Source organism: Numida meleagris, chromosome 3 (assembly GCF_002078875.1).
Source record: "Numida meleagris isolate 19003 breed g44 Domestic line chromosome 3, NumMel1.0, whole genome shotgun sequence".
Classification (NCBI taxonomy): Eukaryota; Metazoa; Chordata; class Aves; order Galliformes; family Numididae; genus Numida; species Numida meleagris.
In genome coordinates, this window is record NC_034411.1 from 45,823,337 (window position 1) to 45,848,544 (window position 25,208).

Genomic DNA, 25,208 nt, shown 5'->3' on the forward strand with positions numbered 1-25,208 from the left:
TGTGTCTCTTCACAGTAAACATTCAGTTCACAAAGTTAAGATACAGACAGAAAGTTGTTTATTTTGTCATCCTATATTAAATAAAAGCAAGTGTGGTCTGTGTAATACTCAGAGCTGTCTAGTTTCAGCTCAGCTTTTGTCTTGATGAAAAATGGTCCTATTGAGCACTTTTAACAAGTGCTAGTTTGTCAAATATACTCAAGTGCTTCTCCACTGTTTTTGTTAATTTTTTTTAAATCAAGAACTGTCAGATTCATACTATCACATAGCATCAAAAGGTTTGAATGCCAACAGAAAACAGCTATTAGTATCTGAATGCAAATTTTGAGAGCTGTGTGTGATTAGGAATTAATTACATCACAAGTGAAATATTTCATAGTAACAGCTTTATAAACAACTACACTAGTTCTTGCATTAGCTTATGGTACAAGTTTCTGTTTTGTTTTGTTTTTTTTTGACTTCAAGTGCAATTGAGCATTAAGTTTAATGCCAGCAGTAAGTTATCACGATGTCACTTCAGTGGAATGTGATCCTTGAAACCATCAGTACTCGATACTTTCAAACCTGAAGTTCATGCATTACGAAATTTTGCCTAGTTAAGAATACAAATATCCCTTGCTTGAGTGCATGAAACAAGTCCATCTTTATATACTAAAAACAAATCCTTTATTTTGTTTTAAGCAACACTAATGTTGGTTACTACTCAGTTCCCACTGCGCTCCAATATCAACATTAGCTTAATAGATCTCTTACCAGACTAGTTCCTTGGCTGCAGTGAAATACAATAAGAGAAGTATAGTTCAATTTGTTGTTTATCTGACAAGGAGTAGTGCTGTTGTAAGTGATGTAAACTCCATTTACTGCCGCATTTAACTTGGGAGGTTCAGTAACACGACCAATATCCTGCACAAGCAGAAATACATATTAGGAGATGTATAGGACACACTCAGATTTCACATCAATCCAGAGATTCAGATCAGAGATTGATCTGTTTGGTTGACATGGGAGCACAGCTACTATGCACTTTTGAAACCTGCATACTATACTTAAAAAAGAGATGCTATATTTTGATCATATCAAAACAGAAGTTGTGCAGCTAGAAACTCCTTAACACCCTTTGACTGAGCTTGATGAAAACCAGGGAGTTCTTGCATATTAAAGGCCTATTCTTTTTCAAATCATTTCAATAAAAATACCAAAAATTGAAAATTATGTCGTTAATACGGTATAGTAAGTTCCCTAGATCAGAGTGGTTGTTCATTGAAAACCATCTCAACTTTTTGCCTGCATCTTCTGCAGCTCTCAAATAAGATCTCAAAACGAAGAACCTTCAGCATCTCAAGGTAATGGAGATGTTGCTCAGTATTCTGTCACTATCTCATTACTCATCCAGCTGTCAACTATTTAGAAATTCTAAACACATTTGGGAGCATGCTAGGAAACATCCTGCTTCATTTTGCAAACATGCTATCATGGAATCAAAATCACAATTTCTGCACCATAGAATGGCAGACATTCCGCTTCCCAGGCTCAGTACATGGCATGCAGCAATACACAAGATTACAAAAAATTTTTCACATTCATCAAGGTGTGGAAACTCTGAACATCTAAGAAGTCACTGAGGTTCAAGGTAGGGAATTACTACTTACTTTGTAGGGAAAAGCAATGAAAAAGTTCTGAGATTTTAATTTTGTAGTTTTTTTTATCCTTTTGTCAAGCCTCTAGTTCAAATCAGGTCTCTAGTCACAGATACTGTTTTAACTAGTAGGAAAATGCACATTTCCATGATTCCAGACATACTTACTATTGGCATTTCATTAACAGGAACCATACAAACAGCTGCTCCAGGTGGGCAATTAACATCCTTGATAGGATTGAGAGGCTCACAAATGTTGATGTAGAAGTCTGGAGAAACATCAGATGCATCTGCATCCACAAAGGCCTCATAATACCCAGTGCGATGGATCAGAGGAGACAGGTCAATAACAGAACTGCCATTCAATACCGAGCAGCTCACCTATGAGAAAACACATTTTAGTGCTTTTATTCTTCTGTTGTTTGCTTTGACTTATTAACAATCATCCTTTCCCTTCACAGAGAGAGAAGCAGAGTTGCATTTAAAAAATGTCAAAGTTTCATTCAAGTAAACCAGCATTTGTTAAGGCTCTTGTTTGGCTGTAGATACTAAGCATCTACAAGCTGCATATAAAAAAATGCAAGCTCTTAAACATAGTTCTGGAAGTGAGTCTAAACCAGAATATCATCAAGACTTAAAATTCTGCCATGAAGCCTCCAACACAAACAGCCACTATGGTCTTCATAACATCAGTGGATCCTATAGCTCCACTGATGTGGGGAAGATGGGAGCAATTTCCAGTAAAAATGCTTGGTTGCAACAACATGAAATTACTGTACTGCAATTTGATGGTTTGAGCACTGTTTCCTCACAACCCATTTCAAATGCTCTTTGAAGTGCATAAGCTTACTGACACTTGAAATCTTGGAAGGTTATTCGTGTTTACATACTGGAAGTTTCATAAGTTGTTCAGAAATTAAACAAATGGAGCAAGTGATCATCATTGCTACACAGCCATTACTATTCCGAAACATTAAAAGCTACTGCGGATGCACTGTGAAGTGATCAGAAATCTGTAATTAACAGGCTAGAAAACAATGCTTTCAAACACTGATTTGTAGCATATCGTATATCGAACATACTACTGGGGAGGAAACCAAAATTGCCTAAAGCAGAAATCCTGTAACAAGACTGAAAGTGGGGATGAGACATTATCTGTCAGGGAAAGGAAAACTGGAGAAAACATTCTAAACAGAATTAAGAGCTATAGTAGAACTGAAATACTCATTAAGGGGAGGGGAAAGAACTTGTCAGAGAACAATGGTCACATTAAGTATTTAAAGTAACAAGAAGATAGATCAGAGATTCATAAAGGCAGCATTCAGGTGCTATTAAGAAGAGATTTGTGCTCCCTGAGCTACAGTGTAAATTTAAAACACTAAACCTTCTAATCCTATGGCTGGCTTTTACTCTGTGCAACTGTAGAAATTTCACTAGATAAAATTCACTTGATAAAATTTGTTACAGTATGACTAGCTCAAAGTATTGTCTGGAACACCAGTTCATCTAGAGTTGATCATGTTATTTCACCTTGATAACATGAACAAAGGATTTGTCTCGGTAGTGTAACACAAGGTTTATCAGATAGTCACTGCACTTAGCAATCCTGATCAGACATGCCTGGCCTTTAGTCACTCACTTAGAGACCATCTCTCTGCCTGGGGCTTGTTTCATTTTCTATCTTCAACTCAGCCTGATCCCTCTTAGCCTGTTCCGCTGGCAAATCTTAAGCACTCTTAAGAAGTAGCCTATGGCTTTCATTTGAGCTGTACAGAACAGCTAAATAGATTCCAGACTGAGGTTGATCTAAACAAGTAAAATTTTAACTTAGCCCACCATGATCACAAGTTTGCCAAGCGTTGCTCATCCCTGCTGAACACAAAAAATATTTGAGAATTTCTCTATGAACCTGGGTTCCACACTAGATGAAGAAACCTTTCCCTCAACGGATTTAAAGCATATACTGCTACTGTACCTGAACCCCTCCTCACCAGCAGTTTAGTCACACAAGTGTTTTACATACAAGTAATCCTTACCTCTTCCTCACAAGCCAAGGAGGTATGCCAAGAGAAGTAACTAGTGCATGTCTGCTCATCAAAAGACAGAAAAACAGGCTGGCTGTCATCTCCAGCATCAGACTTGCATACAAAGCTAAAATAGCTTTTATGCTTCATTTTGAGGTCTGCAGGGCAAGGATCACCACCTTCATAAACAAGCTTTAGCACTTGATCTTCATAAGTTAAAGTTTTACTTAGTCTTCCAGCATTCAGCGGTTTTGGACCACCAGTGATGCAGACAGCTATAGTTTATAAGAAAAAGAAAACAAAAGATCAAGTCTTATGCAACTGTCCTTCCAAACAGTGCTACACATTTACCTTACTGATCAATGGGAAACTTAAGGTTCTAGCCTCATTTTAACTTTCACAGGAAATGCTTTTTCACATTATCTGGACACACCATTAAACTGAGCTCAGTTGCACTGAAACAGACCGACACTGTCCTGAGTGATTTATTAACCAGTAGAACATCCTATAACCACAGTTTTGGTTACCACTTTTCTGAAAACAAAGATATTAAAAAATATATCATCTAGTCTATACATCTTAATTCATTAAGATGCCTCCAAAAGAAAAACATTTTTTTTCTTTTAAATACAGAAAAACAATCTTTTTAATTCACGAGTGATACTCCTATTTTAGCATTTCCAAAACTTAATTAAGTCTCATGCATAGTTCGACAAAACAGCTAGCAATCCAACCTGCCAATAAGAATCTTGAGATACTTGTTAACTGCTAGCAATATTTCAGAAGCATCCAAAAAAAAAAGGGAATACCAAGCTAGAAAGAGGACTGGCAAGAGACTGAAGTGTGGACACAAGGCTGAATGCAGATGCATTACAGTAACAGACAGCAGACAGCAGTTAGTGCTGTCAGCTCACACCACCTTCCTTTTCACAGCAACCAAGAAGTTTAGCAGTAGCACCAGCCTTCCCATCACCTCCAAAACAGTACTCATCTTTACAGATGTAATGGAGACTGGAAGCGAACCCATTTAAGGTTCAAAATGGAGTCTGAAAAAAAGACATTGCTTTGCTACTTAGAACAGCTTTTGGATCACTTCCTAAGCCAGTCAGCCACACAGCTCTCTTCAGTCCTTATGTTTCCAGTAAAACTTGCCATTCATGTTCTACTGTAAGCTGTGTATAAATGTACCTGAAAGAACAATAGTCAGTTACTACACTAACAGTGGTATGAGATGCTTACCAGCTCCATTAGCACACGAGCTTTTAGCTTCAGCACAAACATTCAACTCAATTTTTCTGTTGTGTGAATCAATGATTGTATAGCCAGACTCTCGCTTCAGTGACGTCAAATCAAAGAGGTGCCCTGTAGACAAAACAGGGTGTAATCTTTTTGCAGATACGAAATCATGACATCACTTCGCATTAAAAGTGTTCAGTAACTTCATTTGGTAGGAAGGTCAACCATCTACTTGCCTGCTAACTTAGAAGGCGAGCAGTTATGAAATCATATCAAGAATTAGAGTAAAGTTAGTTTCAGAGCAGATATATTATAAGCTTTCTACTCATCTTTCCCAATAGATATCTCAGTACAAAATATTTCTACCCACCAACAGTAAAGCTTGTCAGTCACTATCCAGATGTGTAACACTTTCCTTTTCTAATAAAATCCTCTGAGAGCCAACAGTTACACTGCTGCCAGCTGCCTCACTCGCATACAGAGCTCTCAGGCTTTCTCCTTACCTGTTGCAGGATTCGTTACCCGGCAGTCATTTTGCATATTGCTTTTAAGAGGACACGCTGCAGCGGTGAACCATAAGAAGCTATATTCACAATCTTCAATGGCCATTATCAGTTCTGGCTTGGATTCCTAAACACAAAACAGTGACAGACTACATTCCCTGCAAAGTGATATCATAAGGTTTCATGTCACAGGGTTATCCCTGAAACCTCTAGCTGAGCTCAATTCAGGTGTCACTCCTAGGGCTTAAGAGCGCATTTGGCACCAGAAAATTAACTATTACAGTATTTGCCACAGCATAGCTGTATCACATGCACAGGATAGTACAAAACCATTATCAGTAGCAATAAAAATGATGAGAAGTGAGCTAAAGTCAGTCTAGGTCAGCAGTGGAAAGTCCAAAAGGTGAGGATGAAACATTTCGTATAGGAGTAATTAATGGCTAGGCACACAGATGTGCAACCAAGACTTAACTACAGACAATAACACTAGATATTGGCACTGCTCTAGGTGTCTCCCAATCTACAATACACTCACCTTCAAGATGCAAACAGTTTGAAGGTATTCCAGATGATAAAAACTGCTAGCGGATTGTACAAAAAAGATCTCTTAAGAGCTGCTCATCATGTAAAATATCATTCCACAGTCTGCTCATAAAACTGTCTCGCAAATAGCTGAAGGCTAAGGAGCAGCTAAGAACTGCTCCACCATCCTCTACACACATACAGTGACACAAATAACTCAAATGTAAAACCCTACCAGGAGAAGCCTACTTACAATTTTGCTTTCATCACACTTAAGGCGCAGCATTGTTGTTTTCCTGCGAATTTTATCTGGACAAAGTTCCCCGTTGATATATTTCAGAGTAGAAATGCCATTTTCCCACCGGGGTCCATCAGCCACTTCTCCAAGGCTTACACATTTTGTACCTTCCATAAGGGAGGCAGCGGCATCAGGAGGACAGGAATCTATACAGATAAACAAAACCACTGTATTATTATTTCAAAAGTTAAGGCCGGCTTGCCTGGAATAAAAATCCACTTTTAGTTACACCATAGTTGATCTACCTCCAAACCAGCACCCAAATTACACTCACTGTGGATTCCTCCCCTGCCCCCACCCTAACCACCCTCTATTTGTAGCTAGAACACATTTTGTTCTTACGTGCAGCACCATATGGTACTAATGGTTTGCAGACATTAATATAGTATTTCTTTGTAGAAGTAGATATATCAGTTGCTTCCCAGTTCTCTCTATGCCGTGTCAGAGAAGAAAAGTCATAGAAATTTCCTTCATCGTCCCTGTAAGAAAGGAAATCTTAATTAAAGAGGAATTAAAAAAAAAGTAACTCCAGCAACTTTGGAGTTGTCATTTACAATAAACTTTATCCCAGTAGCTCCACAAAGCGTGTTCTGATGGAAAAGTCCGCACCAGATTCATTGATCCCCACAAGCCTCAAATTCAGTACAGATATAAGTCACCCAACCTACAGCAAACAGCCCACATACACACAGACCAGACAACGCATGAGTAATTTTTACTTTACTGGAGCATGCATTATCCTTGCCAAGCACAAACACACAGTTACAGTGGACTGTCATTTCAGGGTAGAACCCTAGCACAATACCGCAGGCAATTATTAGCCATATTTGACCACACTTACTAGATCTTATTGAGCTAATACTTGGTTGAGAAAAAAAAAATAAATGACATTTTTCCTGGAGTTTTGTCTGATGCAAGTTCCAAATAGGTATCACTTGTTTCCTTGTTTAAGTTAGCTGTAGTTGATTATCTACACTTATAAAAAGCTAGTATATTCAGATTTCTGACACCAACATCAACATACTCAACAGCTCACTTTTATACTAAATTTATTCCTCAGGAAACTCCCAAACGAACTATTTTCCTTTAGTGAAATATTAGTTGGAGGAAGTACAAATTACATGACAAAATTACTCAAAATATTGCTTTAGCATTGAACATCACTTTAGCTACTAAAAGACTAAGTCAAAAACACAATAGCTAAAGAGGTAGTATTGCATGAGACTGCAATAAGCCTATACGCTCACTTCTGCCATCACACAGCCCCACTTTCCTTTTGAAAAAACAACTTACTTGTAGGAACACTCAGTAGATTTAACAGGTGGGCAGGCATACTGCGTATGCCATTCAAACATGTAGGTACAATCTGGAGTTTCCTTCAAAAATACAGGCTGAAAGAACAAAATTCAAGAGGAATTTATTTTCTCTCATTTAAACATAGAAACTACCATAAAGTCTGTCTTGCTTTAAGAAGGCGCAGTAACTTCTATTTACATACCATCTTAGATATCTACTATGCTTCTGATCTGAAAAGTATGGCCTGAGAAGCTCAAAACACAAATTTTCCCAAACCTAAGTTTGGGAAAACCTAATTCTGATTAAAGAGCAACCACTAAAAGCTACTGACTCCTCTGACAAGGAAAAAGAAGAGCCAAAAGTAAACCTAGGCACCATTCTTTATGAACAGGAAGGTAAGCACAAGAATAGAGAGCACTATTGAAAATATCAAGTAATCCATTTTTTTTTTTGTCTGGCCACATACTTCTTGTTATTCTGTGGATTCATTCTCCTACCTTTAACTTCTAACAGACTGCTCTGAGAGAACTTCCCTTAACACCTCTAAGAGCTTTGCCAGTAGCAGACATTTCTTAAAATAACAACATGCTCTGATTTTCCTGAGGCATGACAAAGGTTCCTTCCATAAATAGGAAGTTTAGTTAGTTATTAGCCCCGCAGAGGAACTTTACATCTCCTGCCTAGTCTTAAGTGAATAAGGAGTTCTTGAAGGAAGCCAGTTCATATTCCTCATCTTACCCTCCTGCACATTAAGAGAGCAATTCTGGAAGACACTACTTTATGTTTTGCAACTAACCTCGGATGTAGTCTTGTCGCAATAGAAAAATATGGCAGTTGATCGTTCATATATTTTATGACATTTTTCACCACTGGTGTAATTAATCATTATTAAACCATTTTTGAAAGTCAGTTTCTCTGTAAGCAAGCCTAGAAATAAAGAGTTGAGAGAAAAAAGTTAAACAGCTAATCCAATACAGAATAAATACAGAACTGCAATAATGCATCTGACAGAGTTACAGAGACAGCAGATACAGGCATAAAGTACTGACAGAAAGACCTGGACCTTCCTCTAAAACATGACTTAGTTACAACTTCAGAAGTGTCCCAGTATAAGAGGAATGAGCTCAACTCTATTTATACGGTAAGATATCTAAGATTTTACACACTCGCTCTCTCTCTATATAAAGATTTTACTTGAACATTAAGTGGTAAGGTACTTTATCTTATAAAACATACAGGATGAACCAGTTCATAACTGAAGCTGCTATGTGATAAATGAATAGCTCTTACTACTCTTCCATTCTTCAAGTTCCTTCTGATCAAGTGCCATACCTGCTACTTTTCTGAAAGTACTGTCCATCTTCTTTACTTGACACGATGACACAGGATGAAGCCCTGGTTTGCAGTGTTCTGTTATTTCTCCACAAACTCTGAAGTAGTAGTCATACTCATCTGTACTCACTTTAATGTCTTTATCGGAAAGTGGCTTCAGATTATAAACATGACCGTATCTTGGATCTTTCACCTGGCAATCCTCTCCTTTAAGGGAAAATCAGGAATTTAAAATACAATCCAATATCTATGAGCCGTAACTACCACTAACACAAGACACACTATATTTCAAGAACACTCTCAAGCTGTCCTCACAGGCTCCTCCTTCAGCATAGAAGGCAGCTATGGACAGAACCAGAGATAGTAAGTCCAGCACTTGCTTAACTGTCAGGAAAGAACAGTGAGGTCAAGACTGAAGCAGTTGTACTAGATGCCAGTCTTGTATTTTCCTTGAACAGTTATGAGGTTTGTAGAGTTAGGAAATAATATAGGAATTGTTGTAGCTTAAGTGCATATCAAGGTCCATGAAACAAAAAGTTTGAGGAATTTCTAGTTTTATGGGTCTAATCAGCTGACAGAAAACCTATAGTATTACTGCTGATTGAGACCTTGACTCCAGTGATCACTAGTGTCACGTGATTACTATTCTTCCGTTAATCCCCAACAAGATAGTACTAAGACAAGATGACACAAGTCTCTCTCCCTTCAAAACCATGGCTCTTGTCAACTGCATCCTGCACAGTAATTGTGTACAACAGAGCAGCAGGTTCATAAGCATTCCTCTTGCACCACATGTAGTTAACTGACAGCGCCAATTATGTCTAGTACAGTTGCAACAGGTACTTCACACAAAGTCTGGATATTATACAAGGTATTATCTATAAGTTGTAAAACAAAGCCTGTAAAGGCAGAGAAGATACCTGCATGTTCAGCTTTTTAAGAGCCAATGCACAACCAGAACTAAAACCCGATTCCTTCTTGCATGTCCTAAAGTCAACTGCAAACTCATGTGGTCCCCTCTGGTCTCTCCACCATCATCTACTAAGAGTTCACAACAGTTTCCACTCTTCAGGGAGGAAAAAGGGATGACTTGACAGATAGGATCAGCCACTCATTAAATGTAGCACCAATGTTTGTAAGACATCAGTAAGTCTCACTGTGATTGAGATAGCACCATGATTTGGTCAGAGAGCATTATTACTATATCTTTTCCTTAGATACAAGAGTCCATTTCAATATCACCCTAAACTGCACTTTTAAGGTTCGGTATTTTTGCTGGACCTAGTCTCCAAAGCGACTTCAATCCAGAAGTCAGTATCTATCACTGAAGCATTTGCAGGGCAAAAAAGCAAGTATAGCTCCTCTAGGTATTTGCTTCTTGTACAGATTTGTTCAACATTATAAAGCTTAACTGCACTTACCTTCTGCTTTGTGGACAGGACAGGCTGCCAAGGTTCTCCAAACAAACACAAACTCACAATCACTTTCTTGCTCCAAAACTGGTGATCCCTTAGAAAAAGAAGTTGTATGAAGGAGGTGTACTAACAATCACATTGCAAGTCCCAAAACATACATGAGGTAACCCTTTTTATTGCAGTTGCATAGTCTAAAGTGTCTATTATCAAACTTCAGTACCCTTTTCGTACAAAGCTGCTATTGGTGGCTCACAAGTTCACAACAGAGTCCATTGCTGTGCTCAAAGGACTCAGGAAAGCAGTTGAAAGGAGAGACAAGAGAAAAAGCCTTTATACAAGACATTGCATTTTAGAACCAGTCTCTCCATTACAAAAAAAAACTGTCTACGCTTTTACAGAAAGTCTAAGCTCAAGTTTTTACTAGTAACTATTAGCATAGCAAATTACCATTGTTTGATCGCACTGGAATATTATACGTGTAGAATAGCGTTGCTTATCTTTACATATATCACCATTCAAGTAAATAATGCTTAGTGACCCATCAGTAGCAGCCTGTGGATTTATCTGAATGACTCCAAGGTTCTTGCTTTTATCAGTGTATTTCACACAGGATCCTATAGCACCACCTGCAGGAAAGCAAAAGAAAACTTTATTTTAGTACAAAGCTCTGACAACTAGGTAACTTTATTGATTATAAGATAAAATAATGCAGTAGCTTTAAGAGATGTTCAAGCACTCAGACTGGTTCAAATACCCAAAGCACAACACAGCAGATGCATTTCTATGAATGCAGAGACATTGTCTGCCTAAAAGCTTTGGGATAGAAAGTAAGTCACTGCATTCACTGGAATCTTTAAAACTGTACTCATCTCTTACAGAGATTAAAGAAAGAAACATGTTGAAATAAATTAAACTGGCTAGAAATTCAGAATTCACTCAGATAAAAGGCACCAACTTTTAGCTTGTCTTTTTAAAAGAAAAGTCAAAATACTTGTAAATACTGCTCTCAAAACATTTTTCCACAAATGCCTTCCCACAGATCTCAGTGGGAGAGTCCTGTTTAGTATCAAGACCAATGTCAACCTGAAAACTCTGTAGTACTTTTATACCCTTACATAGACCTAGGTGAGTATGTCAAGTTCAGCAACTGAACAAGCAGGATTCAATAAATCTTTTTAGAATAAGAAGGGCTGTCATTCTGCATAGGTCTGGCATGAGAAGGCAACAAGTCAGTAAGTGATGGCCATTTGGCTTACCAGGGCATCCAGGCACAAAAGGCAAAGGCTTGCAAACATTCAAGAAAAACGTTCGCTTCTTTGCATCCTTTGAAGTATCTATAGCAACCCATGGTTCACTCTCTTTACTCAAGTCACTTAAGTCATACTCATTACCAGCAGCATCTGGAAGAGATGTGGTACATACAGTAAGTTGGAAGACCTGCTAAGATAGTTCCAACAGTATTGAGTTTCAGATAATACATTTCATTGGCAAATACAGATAATACATGTTTTTCAGAATCATATTAGATACCCACTGAGAAAGGGTACTGTTTGCACAAAGAAGCAACCATACTAAATGAAAAAAAATAGTTCCCTCAATGATGAGCAGTTTAGCTACCACAAGTAACTCCTTAACAATTTATAGGTTCATTTTTCCAGAGACAATACAAATTTAACCCATTTTCTTCAGTTAGACTGAAGTGACATTTATGTTCCAACATTAGTTTCCTTCCCATTTTTGTAACTTAAACCTGCTTCAAACAACTCAATTCTTCTCCCCTTACACCTTTACAAAGATGTCAAGTACTGAACTTCTCCAGGCATCCTTAAATCTTCATCTCAGAGACTTCCTCCATAAAAGCTTGTGGTGGTCAGTTAATCCTTCCAATAGTTACTGCACAGAGCCAACCTGAATCCCCCGTACGTATTTACCTGTAACCTGGCAGTCTACAGGAGCAGGAGCACAAGCCAGAGCTGTGTGAAACTCAAAAAAAGTATCATGGATGTTCAGCACACTGTTTATCTCTTCACGCACAAACTTAAGTTCTCCAGGATATGAATCATTACAAATGAAAGTCACCGTAAATGTGTCTGATTTTCCTGTAAAACAAACACTTAGCTTGAACTTCAATTTAAATATTCTCCAGTTAAGCAGCAGCAGATAACACCTGACTGAGACTTTTCTAACAGCTTCCTGTTACAAACTGTTTCAAGGCCAACACTTCTGTTTATACATTTTCTGAATGACAAAAAACAAACCATCTTTAAACTGCCCCAAAATGCATAGTACTCACAAGTAACATTCCAAAATGGAGACCAGAATACACTGACACATTTTAAAGAGAGTAATTACATTCACTGAGGTGTGCTTCCCACATCTTTGACAGATTTGTGGAAACAGAAAGCCTATAAAACATCAAATCTGCTGTACCAGTAACTCCTAACTTGCATCATATAAAGAGTGGTTCTTTAAGTTGTGTAATAACTAGAGAACAAATATTGACACTTTTTAAGCAACACATTTAATGTTCTCCACAGCCCATAAGTAGTAACAGGGAGAACATTTGTCGTCACTGCATTATTTTTGTAAACAAAATGGTAGAAGTTCTCACAGTGAAATACATGGTAGCTCAATCACTTATTTTGGTACCTGCTTCACAATGGAAATCTCATGGCTGTGAAAATAAGATCACCAGAGCAATTTGTACAGAGAGAGATCAACATTTCACAACATTTTTCTGGAAAAAAGCCTTTAAAGATACTCTGAGCCTCTCTGAAAGCTCAGTTTCAGTACAGTTGGAGAGTATGTAAAACCCATAAGCTAAACACATCTTCTCAGTCTTACTTGCAAAACAGACTAAATCTCACACAGCAGGTACACGAGATACAAGAGCACTTATTCAAGAAACTCCGTATAACAGTATAAGATACTTGAAAAGTCATTTTTCAGTAATAAAACTACTTTAAGCCTTTGTTTTGTGAATAATGGTCTCTAAAGCAGTAATTTCACTTAAAAGTCAGAGCTCTTTTTGCTTGCTTTCTCCATTTAACTATTCATTTCCTCCTCTCAGGGAAGGTATTTTTCATCCACTTGGTAAGGGAAAAAATCTCTTGTACTGTATTTAGTCCATTTTCAGCAGTTTTGAAGAGCACATTTGTTTCTGAAAACTGAACCATTATTATTTAGCATGGTTTGATTTCTCATATGAGAAGCTCGTATGAACTAAGCTTGTTTAAGTGATTAGCATTAAACCCAGGAGGTTTTATTCCACAAAGTGGGAAATGAAGACTACTGACAGAAAGTACAACATTAGTGACAAACCACACTGCACATTTCCTGAACTCACCTGATTGCACAAGAAGAGGACCTGTGTAGGTAAGAGTTAGAAACCCTTCACTAGACAGATAAAGGGTTTTGTCCAATTCTACCATCCGCACTGATGTCAGATTGTCTGCTTCGCATCCAGCAGCTGGTTTTCCATTGATTATACCACATTCTGGCATAGGCTCACAAATGTTTAGCTACAATTTTTAAAAACATAGGGGTGTAAACAATGTTAACTGGTTCAGAAAAGTTAGGCTCATGTAGTCTTTCTGCATCAGTGAAATTCTCTTCTTAAAACCAACTTCAAACATCAAGAAATGCCTATCACTTCTAAACTGCAAGACAGCTATCTATACAGGAGCAACACCCTCAGGGTCCACAGATACATTTCACTGGAAGTACAGGATGTGATTTAGCAAGTCAAAAACCCTATGATACTATCTGGGGCTAGTCTAGAACTAATGAGACACAAATCACATTAAGAACACTGATATGGATAAATTAACTTTCTCATAGGCTTACACTGTCCATTTCTAGCACTGGTAGATTAACTGGTATAATACAACCGAGTATGTAACTAGCCATGCATAGCCTAGAGGTGCCTCTATAGTGTGACTAGTTTTTAGCTTTGCTATACAACAAAATACTGATTATTTAAGCACTATTTTGAATGATGAATCAATGTATCTTCTATTCTTCTCTTAAGTACAATGCTCTTCTACCTATTTAAATTCCTTAAGAGGATAGAGTAAAAGCTCCAACTAAGTATGACCAGAAGAAAAAAAAGTAACAGCAGAGTCCATAAGCAACAGGTTGTACAGTCAGAATCCTTACCAAGTAGGTCTTCCCAATGCCAGTGGCTGTATAACCTTTTTCTGCAGCTAATGGCTGCAGATTGAACAAAAATCCACTGTTTGGATCTCGCACAGAGCAGGACTATAAAATAAGAATTATAACAGCATTATTATTTACCTCTGCATTTCTTTTTTTTTTTTTTGATGTTCTAACTTGCTTAAAGAGCCAAAGAAGTGTTTTACATGTATACCTATCCTGTGTACCAAGCAGCAACTTAATTTGGACAACTAGAGTACAGCTCTGGCAGCAGCAACTCTTCATTTAATTCTTTCACACAGTTGGCGTATGACTGATGTCAAGAGACAATACAACTAATTGTAATTTAACTGATGTCATTTATCAGGTTAGCTTGAGCAAGTGTTTTTACTGAAAGATATTTGTACACTAACGTGATCATTTCAAGGCCTGTAAAACAGTAACTGAGTAGCTCATCGTGAAAAATGATCCTAATTTGATTAGCTATACACAAACAAGGATAGTTTAAGTCCTTACATAAAAAAACACTCAACTTCACTAGCAGCCTCATAGTGGAACAAAAAGTCTAATGGCACGCAAGCTGTTCTTTGAGTGTGCACTGGAACATTTCAGACAAAAGTTACATACTTTGTGAACACTTCAAGAAAACAAAAAGAAAGCAGAAAGTTCCACCATGATCAACTTCATATTTCACTGTAATTAAGTTTCCTCCTAGAGTTATGAAAACGCAGCAACCAGGAATGCTAGAAAAACATACTCTGCCCTAGTGAGGCCACATTTAGACCATTGTGCTCAGTTCTGGGCTCCCCAGTTCAAAAAAACCAAATCTCCTAGAAGTCATCCAGTGGAGGGCCACAAAGATGATAAAGGGCCTCAAGCATCTCCCACATGATGAAAGGCTGAGTAACCTGGGTCTCCTCAGCTTGGGGAAGATTGAGAGGGGATCTGATAAATGTTTATAAATATCTGAAGGGAGGTGAGAGGCAAATGGATGAGGCCAGGTTCTTCTCAGTGGTGTGTAGCAATAAGACAAGGAGTAATGGCCTAGAACTTGTACATAGGAAGTTCCATACTAACATACAGAAGAACTTTTTTTTTTTACAGTAAGGGTGGCAAAGCACTGGAACAGGTTGTCCAGAGAGCTTGTGGAGTCTCCTTCTATGGAGACATCCAAGTCCCATATGAACCCCTACCTGTGTGACCTATTGCAGGGAACCTGTTTTAGCAGGGGGGTTGTACTCAATTTCTTGAGGTCCCTCCCACCTCCTGAGATTCTGTGAGACCATGAACATGCTTATTTTCTTACCTGAGAATCATCTTTTGTTTCCTTGATTGGACAAGCAGCTTCAGTTTCCCATAAGAATGTAACCACGCACTCCTGAATAGATATAAACCGGGGGCTGCTATTCTGGAAATGGATTGCAGACAGAAGACCAGGATCAAGTAAAAAGTAACAGCCAAGACCTTCTCGCATTTATGAGATTCTGCTTTAAAAGTAGCCTGCCAATGGCCCTCAGCCCTAGAGGGTTTGGGGTATACAGTAAAGCCCACTATAAACAGAAATCAAACACTATAAAATACTGTTAGCTGACAACTGAAATAATAGTTACTCAAATTTGATTTCAGTACTTTCACGCAAAACTAAAGTAGTTCATAACTACTCTAAGACTCGGACTTTTCACCATCTCTCTTGGAAAGACCACCAAGTAAGGGAATTAAAACTTGCAGATTTACAAGCCAGCAGGAGAAGTCTTAGGCAAGCTTCACTAGTGTCCCCACTCACCACTAGAGTCTGAACTTTAGCATATAGATTTGTATCAGCAAAAGTTCTATAGAATTAAGCGCTCATCTAGAATCAAGCTGCAGAGATGCAGAAGCTCAGTCTGGAAATGCACTTTCAACATTCTTCCTCTTAAGATGTTCCGCAACATCTGTATCTATAAAAGGCACTTTTTCATGCTAATTAGAGTAGTTTGAAACATCAGTTCCCACTACAGTTATTAGCTTCTAATTAGGTCTTGTTTATGATAAACTACTCTGTTCCCAAATAAAAAAATACATACTCAATTTAAAACAGAGATGTGAAAACAAAGGTAAGCCCTCAAGTAGTCTCCCTTAGTCACAAGTCTTACATGCTATAACTTTTCAGGTAGCTTCATGTTACACGTCAGAAAATCTACTATGATAAAACAATTGAATGATGATTTGTCCTTACAAGAGTGCCCCTGGAACACGCAAAGTGGATGGTGGTGGTATAAGTAGTTCTCTCTCCATCAGCATTGATGCATACAGAGCCATTCGTATAGGTTAGAAGAATGTGACCAAGTCTTTCAACTACTAGTTCTTTGCTGGCAACACCAAGATTACTGATAGATGTGACTTCATAGTAAGAATCCTAGAAATAAAGAAAACTGTCAGCAATTTTGACCTCAAAAAGACATTTACTAAAATAGCTAAAGAAAAAAATACAATAATCTTGTATACAGAAGGTTCTCTCCATTGCATTCAAAACTCATAGATCTAGAAATCTCCCAAATACAGAGAGAAAGAAAAATACATTTAGAAGTTGTGGTCCTATATAAAGAACCACAAAACAGTTATTTTATGATAAGGTGCCTGGAGTACCTCAGAACCACCACCCCATCACATCAGCTACACAGCTTAGAAGTTTAGGGAGCCCTATAATCTCATGTCCAATAAAATGCCGTGTAATTTGCATAGTTATTTAAAACTGTATGCTGAAGCCTCCAGCCATATATGCATATTAGCAAACCTTAAAGTCACTATGTAAGTAGAAGAACACTACCAGCACTTCTTTTTTTTCCTCCTCTTGGCAACTTCTGACTAACCTATTCAAAGCGTAAGAGCTCAGGGCAGAGTGGCAAATATTCCAACTCCAGTGTTATGCAAGACAGAACATCCAGAATAGAATGTTCCTAAAATAATGCTATCAGTCTGAGACTGCAGCAGCATACATGGAAAAGAACAGCTGTCTGCTTTTAAAACAGAACAAAGAAAGAATCATATGTAAAAGGATACCACTGTATGTTGTACCAAGGAATCAAAATTCATGTGCTCATCTTGTAGACCACTTTATTTTAATCACCTTGCAAATCAGCTGTGAGCTGGGATGGATGGAAGGGCTACTCACATGATCATGCCGATATTCCATCTGACACACAGACGCTCGCCGGTCACATCCTGGAACAGCAAGTAGTGGTCTACAGACATTTATGTAGTACTTCTTGCGCTCATTTGGTCCTGAGTTATCCATGGCATACCAGTTTTCACCTCTCCTCTGAGATTTTGCTAAGCTGGGTGGAAGGAAGAAGTTCTATGCTAAGAATACATGTTATTCATAGACTCCTTTTTGCGTTATCAGTCTCAGAGAAACTTCAGGATAATGCTTTTTACCTTCCTCTTTGAGCATCACAATAAAAAAACAATACTCCTAGGAAGCAGAACACAGCTGACCAAGTAATAAGTTATTAAGCAAAGTAAAATCAAAGAGTCAGCTTATATCTTAGGAAGTGAGTCAGTATACTAGATTGAAATACCTACATTTCAGGATACTTGCAGATCACATTGTTATAACAGATGACTTTTCTAATGCTACCTACATAGAAAACCAATATCATGCAGTGCTAAGCTACAAGCCAGAACACTAACCTAGAATGGCTAAGCTCACACAGAGACTCTTACTTTTACCTTGACAAGTCATACTGGTCCATGGTGTTGGGATCCGTCACAATGCACTCCAGTGGCATTTCAGGACAGGCATATTCAGTGTACCACCTGAAGTTGTAGGTATAGTTGTCTTCTACCTAAAAAAACCAAATGGGTCAATTAATGCTTTCATACAGACTACTACTACGTAAATCAAGGCTACTCCTTTTTATGTTAAGCTTATTTCCCTTTGGTTTTGAGGATATATTTTCTCAGACTGATTTGTTTTGTTTGTCTTCATGTTGATCTTGTCATTATTTCCCTGCTGTAGAAATAATTTAAAAACCCACACCAGAAAAACAGAACCAGAGCAATATAACTGCTGTCTGTTGTGTTACAGGACAGTCCTAGTGCTTGTTATTTCTTCAGCTGAGAAGTATGTATGTACATTTGTTTTTTTTAACTGGAAATATAAGAGGATGAAAAGCACTTCTAATTACATGGCCTAGAAACTAGAGAATAGCAAGGTGAGAGCATCCTGACACGGGTCAACAGCTTACTGTTCACTAGGTGAAACAAGCTTTACAGACACAGACACAAACAGGTAGACCAAGAGAAATAACTGCTTCTTTTAGCATTTTGCTTTATAGTTATGGGTATTTCCACCTATGAATCTCCATCCACAAATCTCTGCTGCAATAGCCTAAGAGCACTTATCATCAAAATCTATGGACAGAGAGACTTCCCTTTTTCACACATAACTTCTTACCTGATACTCAGGCTGTCCTATTCCAGCCTGACGATCACACAGGAAAGTTATAAGGGTAGATCGCTGTGTTTTCTTCTCATTGTTATAAGCAGTACCATTTTTGTAGGTCAACTGAATCAGACCATCATAATACGAAAGTTTGGAATTAGGCAGTCCAAGACTCCAAAACTGATCCTTTCTAAAAAGGAAAAAAAACACAGGCTTTGAGACTGAAAAGAACTGAAATCTAATTATCTTAAAGAAAAGTCTTCCAAACAGTAGGCACATAGGTATGTTTATGAAAGATTCCATAACAAGACAAAAGGATTGAGTAATATTGACTAGGTCAGACAAACTGTGTTAGGATGAAGAGTGCCACCAAAAGGAAACTTAAAATGAACAGGTGTCCTTTGAAAAGGAAGTCATACCTTAGATATCCAACACACTAATGCTGCATTCACTGAAGCAGAGACAGGAAGTTCACATTTTCAAAACTAAGTTTCAAACTGCGTATTTTAAATACTAAGCTCAGTCTGGTTCCATGCAACTATCTGAAGACAGAAGATCTAGGACTGCACAACAGCAAGTCTTCTCACTTATGGAAGAAAGTTACCTTCATATCTTCTTAGCTCAAGTCCAAGTTTGGCCTAGGAGGCTTTCTTTACTGTAACTTAATACTAGCTCTGTCACATCTAGCCTCACCACCTTCCCATGAAGCATAGTTTCAGTGTCTGCATAGAAGTCTGCATAGAATAGCCTGAGATGGAAGGGACCCACAAGGATCATAGAGTCCAACTCCAGCTCCCCACAAAATGACCCCCCCCCAAAAAAAAAAATCAAGCCATATGCCTGAAGGAGCAATGAATACTCAAGTCTCAAAAGCTGAACGCAAGCAAGACCATGTGTGCACTCTGCTTGAAATAGATGGCAGCCTAACTTCTGTGCTGCCACATGCTATTTTATATGTTTTATATGCAAATGCCCTGAATTCCACACAGTGCTATAATAACTTTAAATGCAAATTGCTGTTACACAGACAACGAATTACACAACAGGAACTCTATTACAGGCAACAGAACTAATTACTCACCTTTGTGTTACCTGGCATGCTGCTGATTGTGTGCGACACAATCCATCTGGCACACCACCACAGACATTTATGTAAAACAAATATTCTGCACTGTTAACTGTGTAGTGCCCGTTTTTCTTGGTCAGTGGTGATAAATCAAAAGAGAAGCCTAAAGTGGAAGAAAAAGTTATCAGTTCCATTTTTTCCTGTTATCTCTGTGAGATCTCAGTTCTACTGGCTACACAGCTAGTTATTACACACAGATGTCATCCCCATAAACATATCTTCTTTCACCTAATTGTTCCAGAAAGGTACAAATTCAAACATATTGAAAGCGTGTTTCCTATACAAAAAATTACTAGTCAAGTAACACTTATTCTCCCACACACACAAGCAGGGTATTAAAGCTCATGCTGTTCTCATTTTCCATACACATGCAATTAAAATGGCTGTGCTGAAGTGTTAAGGTGCTTAGACTTGCACTGAACTCACTTTGGTCTTGCACAGCAAGAGGACTCAGCACCATGACAATTTCTTTCCTCAAGACCTTTCAGTGTAGCCAGCATGCAGTTATTTAACCTACCTGCCTGAGGATCAGAGACTTGACAGTTATCTCCTTCCGTTTTAGACAAAACACATGCAGCAGCAGTATACCAGTCAAAAGCATATGAACATACATCCTCAGACATCAAGATTGGAGCACTTTCTAGATCACCTGGTATCATGAGAGCAATGTGTTAAACAGCATATAGTACAGACTGTTTGACAGAAAAACTATATATTTAAGGCTAGCAACAGACTCCTTCTTAACATCAGACTGGAGTTAACAGTTAAAGTACCTCTCCTCTAAAAACAAAGACCACACAGAATCAAAAATTCTTTACACAAGTTCTTTGCATCCTGTTTCCCCTCAAGCTTAGCCAAGAGGTGAGAGAAGGTACTCAGAAACACACCGCTCAGTCTATCTCACACTTTCAAAGAGAGTTTCCTTTTATTTGCAAACATGGAGCCTTGCTACAAAGCAATAGCTTTATCAGGAACCAGTGCATGACCACATCCTAACAGCCAGATACTTGGAAAAGTTATCTTCCTCAGGCTGAGGTATAAGAATCCAAGATTCCTATTTCCCTGGTGGGCTATTACATGGAAATAAACAATATTACAAAGTTGTGCAAAAGTTTCAGCGTTCTGTACATTGCAAGCAATTTAGAGTCAAAATAAATTTATTGGAAAAGAAGGCTAAAGTATACAATTGCATTTCAGAACAAGTCTTTTCCATCAAGACAATCTGGAAATAGAAAGTGCTTTTTTTCTATGGCTTCCAGTTGTTTGCTTTAATCACTTAACTTTATTTTGTTTGAGAGAATCTCAGCTTAAGAGATTGCTCAAGAGTCTTTAAAGACTACTTATATAAAACAGAACAAAACACTTGCAGTTGGTTTGCTAGGATAATAGTATTGTAACTGCATTTCTTCAGCTTTTGTATACAAGAAAATTAGAGACATACACTAAGATTTAGTATGCATGCCTAGGAATATGAGATGACCTCCAGTTTTTATCTGGATCAAAGAACAGGGCCTTACCTGGTCTGCATATAAGAGTGATGACAGTTTTGATTTTTTTGTTAACACCACAGCTATCTCCATTTGAATAGGTAAGCTGAATATTTTCTCCAACCTTCTTGGGTGGAGAAACAAACGTTCCAAGATTCTTGCTGTTTTTTGCCTTATCTACAAAGACAAGAAAGTCACATGTTTCCCCCCTAGAAAGAATTTGACACTGTGAAGAAAATAGTATCTAGACAAATGGGAAGACATAAGTATAAAATTACAGGTTTTGTTTTTTTGTTTTTACCTCCCCAAAACTATACTACCAACCATGCAGCAGAGCATAATAGTCTTTAGTTAGAGAAAAGTCTACTAATATCATGTCTTCTATAGTCTTCTGGAGCATAATAGAAATATGCTCCCAACCTTTTTCCTCAAATAACTGGAAGTACTCAGTGCAGCTGCTTTCCTTCTACAGAAGAAGTGCCAAACCTTCTGTGCCTTAAAGAGAAGGAAAAAAAAAAGGGACTTACCTACAGAGCAAATAGCAGCATCATCTGGGCACCTGGAAGCTCCTCCTCTCTTCAGCACTTTATGGCAGACATTGATATAATAGCGCTTCCGTCCTTCCTCTGAAAGATTGCTGTCCACAGCTTCCCAGTTCTGGGCCGATTCTGACTCTGAAATACAGTCATTATGAACTAGTCATCTAGTTTAATCTTTCCATCCTTTGCACCCCAGAATGCCTTTTATCACACACAAAAAAAATCACCCATCCCAATGGGCTTTAAGTGTGTGTTTACTTTCCTAAGGCACTTATTTCATTTGAGAAGAAGGAACTGAGTGCCAGTATCCCAGAAAAAAACACTGAGAAAAGTAGAAGTTGATAAATGTTCAACTAAGGAATTGCAGTGACACTAGGGATGGCATATAAATTCAGAACAGAAGTAAATGAAAGCTAGTTTTTGCTGCCATACCTGGATTGCGGATCAGAGGTGACAAGTCATAGTGCTTTTTCTTATCAGCAACTCTGCAAAGAAGATCTTCTCTCTCTTTAACACATGCGTATTTGGTATGCCAAGTGAAAAAATAGGTGCAGTCCACTTCACCAGTAAACACAGGAGTTCCTCTACCATCATTACCTTAATATTGATAACAGATAAACAGAGGTAAGCTTTCCAGTGGAGGGGAAGAGGAAAAAAGCAAGAACACTCAAGAATGAGCAAGGATAGAAAACCACAGATCCTGTGCAACAAGAGCTTTTTTTTTTTTAATCTATAAACTGTTGGCTAAGAAACCCGGCCCTTTCATTATTTAACATTCTTGACCACTGAATGCACATTAAAAATCAGCGCTATTTACACAGCACCAAACAATCCTGCCACACAAAAGTTAGTGCTTACTCTAACAGCATTCCTTACATTAATTGTGGCTCAAAACATGCATTCCTTTTAACATAAGGTCTACCAGCAAGAACAGAAGTCAAACTCTGAGCAGAGTGATCACAGCTCATTACACTCACCTGCTGTTTCATTGCACTCAAAGTTTATGACAGTCATTCTCTGAAAGCCAGAACTACACGCATCCCCATTCGGATAAATTAAAGTGAGATCCCCATCAGAATACCTGAGTGAAAAGTCAGTTTTAGATAGAAACATGGGATCAGACATGATCACACCGTTCTCCATGCAACAGAAACCACTTTTTTTTTTTAAAAAAACACTTAAAACATCTCAGTAAAGGAGGAATGCAGTTGGTTGTTTGACACTAATATTGGTATTCCTACTGCAGGAAAGGCTTTAAATCACAGACTTTTCTGGCTACTTTTCATGAAGTTTGTATACAGTTTCAGAAATACTCTAAAGCTATCCCAACTTTAGTGGAATGTTTCTTCATATTAGTTAATTTCATGGCCATTTTCGCAGGTGGAAGAAGTTATACTCTGGACAATAGCTTTCACAAGTCTGCCACATGTGTAGACAGAATGGAAGATTATCTTACGTGAATTACTAATGCTTTGCTATTATTCCATTATGCCACTTGGGAACCCTGAGGTTCTTAAAAAGATCACACTAAATCCTAGATCCCAGTAGTCTTGAGTATAATTAATGCATGCTCCTGCAGATGAGCTAGAGATGCTCTCTTGTTGACGACAACTTCTAAACATCTAACCCTGATGTCACACCGCACGCAAAACTTGAGGGCAAGATGCAGCACAGCACATTTTGTAACCCTGATAAAGTCAGTAAAGTTTCCTCCCTGTCTTGACAATAGTCTCTACCAACTCAGTTTACTCACTAATGTTACGCTAATATACCGTTAATGTTTATCTACCTACAACACTGAGCAAAAATACTTGCATTCTGTATCCAATATTTCTTATATGACCAATAAGGGCACTGAAGTAGCAAACAAAGATCAGACATTCAGACAACTCAGCAGGGCTAAAGAGCCTGGCAAGAATTCTGTACACACCTTAGGGTCTGGTTCTCAAATCTTCCTGTCACCTTCTTCTGGTTATTCAAAGATTTTACTTGGCAAGCTGAAGTATATCCCGTGCTGTCCTTGCAGCTACCTGCACCGGTTCTCCCACATACGTTCAAGTAATAGTAATACTCCTCTTTGTCATCTTTGGCTAAATACGGTGTGACATAATCTAAATAATTAAGGAGAAAAAAAGGAAAAGTGTTCTAATAGAATAGACATTAAAAAAAATCTACTAGTCAGATATGACCCAAGTATCTAGAGAGGATATTTTTCCTTAACTCTCCACATTGGGCCAGATAACCAATTAGTAGCACCACGCACTGAAAAAAAGAATAGTGAGTTTACCTGGAGATAGAGTAAGTGGTCTCAAGTCTATGGAGATATCATGTTGCTCGTTAGTCAGAAGACAGCTCTTACTTTCCAGGTAATCCCTGTGACAGGCATACTCAGTAACCCACTCAACTTCATATCGGCAATTTGTTTTTGCTGTGAGTTTGGGACCTGCGCTCTGATACAGAAATGATCAAAATTGTAATTACAAGTCTAGAGATATACTGATGGCACTATATTCATTTAAGACCAGTAATGACTAGCTTCATCTATAAATTGCTTAAGATCTGCAAGTGCTGTCTCTAGCCTCTCTGGCGGTGAGAACAATAAAACAGCTCTTACTGATTACGTGACAAACTACTGAAAGCCTAAACAGAAGCAAAGCATCAGGCATTAGTAGAGGATTAGAAGCAACGGTACACTAAAGAAGCACTTTTCCTGAACATGTTAGCAAAAGCAGAGAATACAGAGCCACAACTGCTGACAACAGCTTGGATTGTATTTGCCTAAGGTGATTACTTGAAGACAAGAGCAGAGATCAAGCAAAAGGCAAAGTAAGCTTAGATACAGGACAGTTTTAGCAACTTTTATTCTGTTTAGAGGAACATTAAAAGTATTTGAGAATTCTTTAGCCAACACTGATCAGATGTCAGGCAGTGAAATAGTTTTGTACCTCTTCTTGCAGAACCGAAACATTTAAAAGTGCTCTGATTCATAAAACTAGAACAGGCAGATATACAAGTAAGCATGAGAAAAGTTACAGGCACAGATAATGTCAGCAATACCACTCATACTGCATGTGCATAGCTATGCCGAGGTATTACAAAGTGACTGTGGAGAAACCCCTATTGTCCGCTTCTTCAGTCATTAGGATGATACATGGTACCAATCCAGGTCACATGAGGGATAAAAACATTAAATTCAAAGTTAGCCAGGCAAGCGTT

The 25,208-nt window shown here is 38.1% G+C and overlaps 1 protein-coding gene across 2 annotated transcripts in view; it reads right to left on the reverse strand.

Annotated features, from left to right (window-relative positions):
- Positions 1-25,208, reverse strand: part of IGF2R (insulin like growth factor 2 receptor) — a 57,564-nt gene that overhangs the window by 11,530 nt on the left and 20,826 nt on the right. For both annotated transcript variants that reach the window (XM_021390722.1, XM_021390721.1), the window contains exons 8-36: positions 24,280-24,442; positions 23,923-24,103; positions 22,970-23,073; positions 22,425-22,589; positions 21,981-22,127; positions 21,484-21,630; positions 20,484-20,615; positions 19,922-20,069; positions 18,853-19,030; positions 18,126-18,241; positions 17,569-17,731; positions 16,633-16,812; positions 15,724-15,825; positions 14,421-14,522; positions 13,609-13,783; positions 12,194-12,361; positions 11,519-11,662; positions 10,710-10,888; positions 10,269-10,356; positions 8,848-9,054; positions 8,312-8,442; positions 7,513-7,610; positions 6,562-6,698; positions 6,175-6,365; positions 5,400-5,526; positions 4,900-5,022; positions 3,673-3,935; positions 1,805-2,017; positions 754-903 (exon numbers count right to left, since the gene is read on the reverse strand). In XM_021390722.1, the coding sequence (XP_021246397.1) occupies positions 754-903; positions 1,805-2,017; positions 3,673-3,935; positions 4,900-5,022; positions 5,400-5,526; positions 6,175-6,365; positions 6,562-6,698; positions 7,513-7,610; positions 8,312-8,442; positions 8,848-9,054; positions 10,269-10,356; positions 10,710-10,888; positions 11,519-11,662; positions 12,194-12,361; positions 13,609-13,783; positions 14,421-14,522; positions 15,724-15,825; positions 16,633-16,812; positions 17,569-17,731; positions 18,126-18,241; positions 18,853-19,030; positions 19,922-20,069; positions 20,484-20,615; positions 21,484-21,630; positions 21,981-22,127; positions 22,425-22,589; positions 22,970-23,073; positions 23,923-24,103; positions 24,280-24,442 (4,422 nt within the window). The remainder of the gene's footprint in view (positions 1-753; positions 904-1,804; positions 2,018-3,672; positions 3,936-4,899; positions 5,023-5,399; positions 5,527-6,174; positions 6,366-6,561; positions 6,699-7,512; positions 7,611-8,311; positions 8,443-8,847; positions 9,055-10,268; positions 10,357-10,709; positions 10,889-11,518; positions 11,663-12,193; positions 12,362-13,608; positions 13,784-14,420; positions 14,523-15,723; positions 15,826-16,632; positions 16,813-17,568; positions 17,732-18,125; positions 18,242-18,852; positions 19,031-19,921; positions 20,070-20,483; positions 20,616-21,483; positions 21,631-21,980; positions 22,128-22,424; positions 22,590-22,969; positions 23,074-23,922; positions 24,104-24,279; positions 24,443-25,208) is intronic.